This window comes from Vigna radiata, chromosome 6, assembly GCF_000741045.1.
Source record: "Vigna radiata var. radiata cultivar VC1973A chromosome 6, Vradiata_ver6, whole genome shotgun sequence".
In the NCBI taxonomy this organism is placed as follows: domain Eukaryota; kingdom Viridiplantae; phylum Streptophyta; class Magnoliopsida; order Fabales; family Fabaceae; genus Vigna; species Vigna radiata.
This window is the reverse complement of record NC_028356.1, coordinates 34,527,877-34,536,754: the sequence shown is the minus strand read 5'-3', so window position 1 is coordinate 34,536,754 and position 8,878 is coordinate 34,527,877. Positions and strand designations below refer to the sequence as shown.

The 8,878-nt window shown below is 33.3% G+C and overlaps 1 protein-coding gene across 1 annotated transcript; it reads left to right on the top strand.

Annotated features, from left to right (window-relative positions):
- LOC106764340 (F-box/kelch-repeat protein At5g43190) lies at positions 1–1,696 on the top strand. Its single transcript, XM_014648625.2, has one exon. It carries the CDS (start codon positions 217–219, stop codon positions 1,384–1,386), a length of 1,170 nt encoding a protein of 389 aa, XP_014504111.1. The 5' UTR covers positions 1–216; the 3' UTR covers positions 1,387–1,696.
- Positions 1,697–8,878: the final 7,182 nt, after the last annotated feature.

Genomic DNA, 8,878 nt, shown 5'->3' with positions numbered 1-8,878 from the left:
TTTCGTGTTCCATGTTCTAAACACAAGCCAGTCAAGTCAATGGTTTATTGCTTCTTGTTTCTGTCTGTCAATGTTCAGTTTTGTAGTCACTTTCTATGGGCAAAAGGTGCACAACTTCACCCTTCTGTGAGTCAATTCCAATTCCCAAAGCTTTTTCAACCTTTGTTTTCAGATGAAAACCAAACATACCAAGTTCACAACATCTCGTAAACTCCGATGAAGAGGAACACACACATGATCATGTCCCTTTCCCCTGCCACTCCAAGGTCAGCAGCAGCAGCAGCACCTCCAATGGATCCCAAAATTTGGAGCAAATTGCCACCTGAAATCCTTGAATACATCCTCTCCTTTCTTCCTCTCAAAACCTTCTTGAATCTCAGATCCACTTGCAAAGGTTTCTGGCCTCTCATATTCTCTCCTTCCTTCGTTTCCAAACACTCTTCTCCTTCTTCTTCCTCTTCTTCTTCTTCTTCTTCACCCTTCTCTTCCTTTCTCTTACTCTCACACCCTCAATTCCACCGCCACTTCCCTCTCTACGATTGCACACTCGGCACGTGGCGCAACATCTCTCTCTCGCTCTCTGATTCTTCACTACAATGTTTCCCTTCCCTCACCACTCTTGTCACCTCCGGTGGTCTCTTCTGCCTATCTGATTCGCTATCATGCTCCTTGATAGTGTGCAACCTTCTGGCCAAGTCTTCTAGAAAGATTCAGTACCCAAGTTTGTCTCTTCACTTGGAGCATCTCACTTTTGTCACAACACCCACAGGGTACACCATATTTGTTCTCTGCTCAGAGGCTGCTACGAACTGTGCCTTTGTTTATGACTCAAATGTTCGAACTTGGAAACGGTTTGACGGTTTTAGTCCGGTTCTCGGCGACAATCATCACCAAAAAGGTGTTCTTTTCAAAGGGGGTTTATATTTTGCGACCCCGGAACCGTTTTCTGTGGTGATATTTGATTTGGGTAGTGGAAGGTGGGAAAAACCCATTGGGGGGTTACCGAGTCAGCTCACTTTTGTTCGATTGGTGAATGACGGAGAGGGTAAATTGTATATGATTGGAGGGGTTGGGAACAATGGAATCTCGAGGAGCATCAAGTTGTGGGAATTGGGTGGAGATGGGAATTGGACGGAAGTGCAAAGTTTGCCTGATCTTATGTGCAAGAAGTTTGTGGCTGTGTGCTACCATAACTATGAACATGTTTATTGCTTCTGGCATGAAGGGATGATCTGCATTTGCTGCTACACTTGGCCAGAGATCTTGTATTTCTTGGTTTCAAGGAGGACTTGGCATTGGCTTCCCAGGTGTCCCTCTTTGCCTCTCAAATGTAGCTGTGGTTTCAAGTGGTTTTCTTTTGTTCCAAATCTCTACGCTTCAGTCTGATACAGTGCTCGTCATCTATTTCTTTTAGTTTTTCGATTGCTGTGTGCAAGTTTTAGGATTTTATTACTCAGTAGTTGATCAAGTTCTGCTTTTTTGTATATCTATTATCTGTTTATCATAAATTTTTGAATTGGGGTGTCCTAAGTACCTTTTCTGTTTGGCATTTTCTGAGGGTTTTTGTTACATTTGTATCATGTACTGTTTTTATGTCATACTGATAATTTTCTACCATTGTTGAGGCAAGGCAGAGTCTACAGTGGAAGAAGTAGAACCTATGAAAGATTATATAAAAGTTGTTCTTTCTGTCAAATCCAACTTCATTGAAAATCCTATGTCATCAATTTGGAGACAACTTTCCACCATAATTAGGATTAACAACTCCACCGAAATTTATGAAAAATAATAGCTTATCGTCTCTTTTTCTTATGCGTGTGTAAAATTTGAGATAACGGAACTGCACAAACATACAACTACAATGAGTAGCCTTTTCATTTATCTCTACTTTCTTTCTGCAAAATGTGGAGGTAATCAGCTACAGAAAACATTTGAAAGTTCATAATATATAATAAATTAACTATAAAAATTAAAAAAAATAAATTGATCCTTATTAATTGGAATCGATTTTGTCCGTAGCGACAGAAAGATGGTCTGCATAATCTGCAGAGATGATGCACTTGCAAGTTGCAATCGAGAACGTCACGATAAGTTCAATTGAATGAGCTGTTGACGAGTATGTTTTTGTATTGTTTTCTTTGTGTGAAATAGAAAGATACAACAACCAAAATCAAAACCACGTCATGTGCTTTGTTGCTGAAATGAAATCTATCTTTTACTTCTAGACCGTCTGAATTTTTATAATTAATTGAAAGCTACCCACAAGTTTATTATTACAAATTTTCCTTTCATATTTATCTTAAATTTTTCCATTTGTTTAGTTAAATGTTTGTTTGGTTTAGAAAATAAAATATAAAAGTACAATGTCAGATAGTTTTAGGTTTCTTAGTAAAAATAAAAAAAATAAATAAATCACTTATTGGATATGTAGACGATGATATATACAACATGATATAAATATCTTAAAAAATGAAATATAATATTGTTTCCGGAAGAGCTTTTATACTAAGGTTTGAAACTCTTACAAGAACATAATAGTATTTGTTTATTTTCTTCTTTTGTTAAAGATTTTATTTATAAGTGATTTATTATTCATTCAATTGTTGTGTAATAAAGACACTATTTTACTTTGACCCTTCAATAAAGGACTTTATCATTTGTTTGCATTTGTTAAGTGGTAACATGTTTATTAAGTGATACATTAATAATTAATATGATTACATCATATATTGTTTCTTGCTTTTGGTCTCCAATAACTTTGTCCCTCTTTTTATTTCTCATAAAAATTTTACTTTTGTTCAATTCCCATAGTTTATTTACATATTTTAAATAATGTTTTGTATGTTAATTGACATGTGATAAGTGCACTCATTACTTATATTATCGTACTGTTAAAATATATATATATATAATCATATTTATCCGATGAAGTACTATTAGTTTTATTTTTGTGAGAACTTAAGGAGAAAGAAGTCATTTGTAGGAGGTGTCGTTTATTCAATTAGTGAACACGTAAAACAGATAACTCCAACTTTTGGATTGCAAGATGTTGATGTGATTGAGCAAAAATCCTCAAAAACTTCAAACTTACATTGTTATTTTTACCCAAAGAGACTTCAAATTCAATGAGAGAAATCACTTTTTATACATAGTAGAAAAATTTTCTAAGAGGAAAAAACGCTTTTTCATTTTTTCGAGCTCTTGTAGATAGATGGTTATTGACATGGAGAGCATTAAATGAACTTTCAACTTCAAACTTTATATTTTTTATTCAAATATTTTGAAGTTGCTAGTCTCCTATTCATTGTGGTTAAATATCACAGACCTTGATTCTATGTAGTTTTTTCTTTTTAATTTCGATAGACAATTCTTTTTATGATCTTATATTCTGCTTGTTTTTGCTTCATGTTGTGTGTTTTAAGTTTCATTGCGTTGAAAATTAATTTGAAAGCTATATACCTAAGGTTGAACAACTTAATGATTTCCTATGAGGAATAATAATTGGTGCTTGGTTATTCTTATATCACTAGCTCTTCGTGTAAATCTTATACTAAAAAAATTAAAGACTACCATTTAGATTTTAAGGTTTAGGCTTTTATCACTGAGGGATTATAATCCAGGTAAACTAATAACATAAATAAGATAGTTATAATAAAAATTGTATTGAAATTCAACTGCTATCGAGCTGAATTTATAAAATTCAATCTCAAATATGCATATAATTATTGGCTTAACTCAGTTCCATAATTACAGATTAATTGAACTGCTCCGTTGCATATACTTCTATACAGATTACTTTTCTTTAGTACGACATTTAAACTAATTACACTAAAATATATAACTGATATAAATAAACTTAAATTTTAGAACATGTTAGCGCGTATCTTTGACTTTGAATATATTTCAACAAAAAAAGGTATCTAATGAACGTATCCTTAAAATTAAGTTGAAATATTCTTTTACCATAAATAAAATTTATATATAATTGTAACGCCCCGACAACTTACAAGAACTGTTGATTGCCCCCACACATCAACACGAGGCTTTCTAGTGTGCTTTGTCCTCACTCACACACTTTCCGAGAAAACTTTCCGGAAGGTCACTCATCCATAATTACTCTAGGCTAAGCACGCTTAACCATCCATGGAGTTCTTATGAGTTAGGCCACCGAAAAGCAAATGCATTTGTTGATATGAGTAGTCAAATCAATTCCTTTAAGTTATCCTTCAACTGTATATACAATCTCCAGATCCCTAGATCCCTCTCATTCGGGTATATGTTCGATTCGTTCATGTGCCCCTTCCACTCGAAGCCTGCCAGGAGCCGCTCCTTGTCCGTGCCCCCTGCACCATGCTTCTTACACCGACGATCACTCCCCGCCCTCGTCAGTGCCCGGGTGTTACAATAATCTTATATAGTAATATTTAAAATATTTATTATTTAAAATTTAAATCAAACCAACATTTATCAAGTTTAAAAGAGAGAAGCAAATTGATCTATCATTGACAAGTTCAAAAGTGGTACTGTGCAGTGTTGACTACCCAACGTTGAAATTTTGGTTTAGATTTTATCTAGTGAATATAATATTTCAGCATTTTTTTTTTGTTTATACATTAGTTTTATTTTATTTCACTTATCCATCTTTCCAGTACATTTTTGTGTACAATTTTACTATCTGAATTATAATTATTCAAAATGTTAACAAAATTAGTTTATTTGACGTCCCAGGTGAATATCATAAATATACACATTGGATGCCAATAAGATAAGTTACAAACGAGATTTCGGAGTAAAATTCAAAGAATGTAAAAGAAATAAAATTGAAGACTGAACCAAAATTCTCATGATGAACAACTTTCTTTAATAAAAATGTTAACTACTATATGTATAGTAGGAAGAATTATGATTTATCACATAAAATGAAAAAGTGAAAATAGTAATAAAATTGAGATTGAATTCGTTACATTATTTGATTCCTATCTAGTTTCCCAACTTCCCTTCCAGCCGTGTCCTATGCTGGTAGACTACCTTGACCCTAGAAGATCTCATTTATCAAGTCTACATTCAAGCACAAAAAATATGGTTATGAGCTCGTGACCTTATTAAGTTATTGATTTTGCCCAGTTCAGGAGGAAATATTTTGTTTTAAAGATTTTCATCGGTTCTCTTTACATAATCTTCCTAAATAAAAATTGATGAATACTATTTAAGCCTCTGCGATTGTACAATATAACAGGAGTTACTTAATTCACTTTTAATAGGTCCTATGATTACATGACTTAAGCTTAAACATAGTTCTCTCCTTAAGCACTTGAAGAGGATCTAAAATCGTTTTAACTTTCGAAAACAATTAAAGAATGGATAGTTCATATCATATAATCACATTAATTTCTTCTATAATCAAAATACTCAAAGAACCACTTATTAAGTTTAAGGATTCCATATGCAATTCTAGCCAAATATAAATGCTCGGGGCATACTTTTCAAACCAAGTTTTTGTATTTGTTGAATCAATATAATTATCAAAAGTTCAACCTCTTCCCTAAATAATCCATGGTAATTATCCAGAATTTGACTTATCACTTTGTCAAGAATTCATTATCGAAGTGGTAAAAAGGTCTTAATACAACATTCTTAATTCTATTATATTAGGTTTAGTTAATTTCCAGTAATGATTGAGATTATTTAATTTTAGAAACCTTTCACTCTTTTCTTGCTTCTTTTTTTAAACTTATAATCAATACTAAATACCAAACTAATATAATAGAATTAAGATGGTTAATTATTTCAATCATTTCAAACAAAACTAAAAGAATTAAAAAAATTTACTAAGAATTTTGATGGAAACGTCCTTGATGAGAAGACTTAAAAAAATGTCTGTTCTTGAAAGTTGGGCTCTCTCAAGGAAGGATCATTGGAGAAAAACCCCAAAAGGAAAAAAATAGTCATATATATATATATATATATATATATATATATATATATATATATATATATATATATATATATATATATATATATATATATTAAAAGACTTTAAAAAACAAGGAGATTAACAAAACTATACATATCAATTCTCATTCAACAAAATGTGAGTTACGCAAAGGGCAAAGATCTTATTTACAGATACATAATCCCTTTGGACCTCATGATCTAAGAGACGTGGGACAAGAAGCATGCATACTTCAACAATTGGAAAAACCAGCGTCTATGGTAGATTAAGTCTTACATTGGACAACTCTTGCGAATTTGGGGTGTTTATAAGGCTTGACACTTAGGCAATGGGCATAGCCATATGAAAAGGTTAACCGTGTGATCTTGGGTTCTGACCTAGATGAGGCCTAAATGCAAGCATTATTTCCTATGCTTCTGTTAGTTTTTGAGTAAAAGAAATTAATCATACACAAGTATCTAGTACTCTACTCCAAAGTATAAGAGTCTTCTTTTTGACTTGTTCTTCAACCCTTCTAGCCATGAGTGTGGTTGTTGGATTCTAGCTCTAAGGAACCTGGAGCTAGAAGTGTCTTGGAAGAGGACACTATTCTTTTGGAGTGTCCCAACAAAGAAATTAATGATTTCAAAGGACTAAGATTGAAAAAGCTTCATTCTTCACCTATATATAAACAAGTTCTAGAATCTGGGAGGAAATTATCCCTTGTGAAAGAGACTTTTTAGTGGTAAGAAGGATTCTTGAAAGCCAATCTTTTGAACGCGAACAACAAAGACAGAACCTATTCCAAACTAGATGTAAATTTTTTTAAAACACTTCTTTAATTGTGGATACTGACTCTTCCTCCAACTGTTGTAATTCTAGTTTGGTAGACAAGCTAGCTTAACTCCTATACCCCATCTAAAACCTTATAAACTTAACTGGATTAAAGACGATGGTGAGATAATAATTAACCAACAAGTATGCATATCCATCTATAAATAAGACAAATTGCTAACATTTTTGCATTTTTCACGAAGAGTCGTGCATCCTTATAAAGAGTGAGAAGTAATACGGAAATCCAAACTACTCTGATGGTCATGCTTCGAGCACATGTAGCATATTCCTGGATGGAGCTCAACTAGAACATATTTGACATGATCATCATCTAGACATTTCAGCAGGAGATAATAGATTCTTGTCTGAAGAGTTGTTTATTAAACATCACATAATAAGAGGTTTGTCGTCATATCTTTCTGGCATCTTGTCGCACACGGGACAGTATGTCAGTAGGACATCAATGAATGATTACCTAAGTTTATTTGTAGCAAACTATCGTGATCCCAACTCAGTGTTGTAAAAGTTTCTTGTATGAAGCTACGATGTTATCTTTCTATTTTGATGCTCGCAAGTTTTGAGAGGATATCCACTCAATTATTCTTCTCTTTTGCATACAAACTATCAAAGTGATCAACCATATTTTTGGCAATGTAATAGTATTTTTCTAGAAGAGATTCTTTGGCTTGGCACTTGTTCATCTATTTAATTTGGAGTTTCTTTGGCATTTTAATGCTTGACTCCCACCTCATGGGCGAGAGTCAGATCGGTTGTGATTGTTACACATCGAACTACAACCCCGGCTTAAGAATGAACTCCTCATGTCCTTCAACTATCACAACGGCTTCCTACTTTCTTTGTTTGAGGAATCATCCTCGCTTAAGACCACCATTCATGTTGGTCGTTGAATTTGGGTAGTAAGAAATCAACAAGAAACTATGCTTTCATAGGAAGACGACTTTCAAAACATAATTGAATTTGACAATTACACAAATCTTGTTGCCATACTTTATGCTAATTCTTGATATATCAATTGCTTGATCAGGTAGGCAATAAGGACCCCATTATCAAACCTCTAAAAGTACTAACAATCTCGCTGAAAAAAATAAGAGCTAGAACAAGTTTTTCTATTACCTCATGGATCTTTGACAGACTAAAGAGTTCAACTTGTGAAGTAAATAGACTTTTGCTTCTCATTTTCTTCTAGCACCAAAGTTGATTGTTAAGATACCACTTGGTAGATAATGAGGACAAGGTTTGTTAGTGGACTAACAAGAACTAGTAAGGAGGCAATGTCCTACTTGATCTTTAGAAACATTTCTAGCATTTGTCACTTCAAACAAATTTTTCTAAACCTTTTAACAACTTGAAAAGGATTTTGCTTGTTCTGCCAATATTGGTTGGAAGGAATCTAGAGAAGACAACCAGCCCTCCATTGAGTCGTTAGAGAGACTACTCAAACTCCTAATAAACAAGATAACATTACATCTATCAGGATTAGCTTCAATTGTTGTGTGATTGTAAACATGAGGAAACACGGGTAATATTGGTGTATCTTAAAAATGACCTTCTTGAGATGTTGGGGGGCCTCGAATGACTGATTTAATGACCATGACACCAATATAGACCATGATTGTCAATTGTTTTGACTAGGAGTTCTTTGAATTACACATCAATCATTGGTATGTTGATAAACAAAGGAAGAGGAAGCTTGATCAACAAAGAGTTTAAAGAACTCTGACAATATAATCGGTAAGTATTTTGATGACATGGTCACTAAAACAAGAAGTCATTTAAAGGTACAATAACATAACGTGTTTAAACCCTACGTGGTTTTGGTGTAGGATCTGGAATTTTCTTCATATTTATAATCACACAACAAGGAACAAAAAGTCAATCCCGATAAATGTAATATTATCTCATGTATGAGGTGTCCAAGCAGTCTCATAAAGATTAAAGACTTAATAGAAAGCTAACTACTTTCTTGAAATTCCTACCTTAGTTGGCAAAAAAACACAAAACCCCTTTTCAAAGTTGTTAAAGGGTTCAAAAGATTTTGTTTGGAACCAAAAGTGTGAAGAGATGTTTCAAAAGATCATGCAAGATATTGTC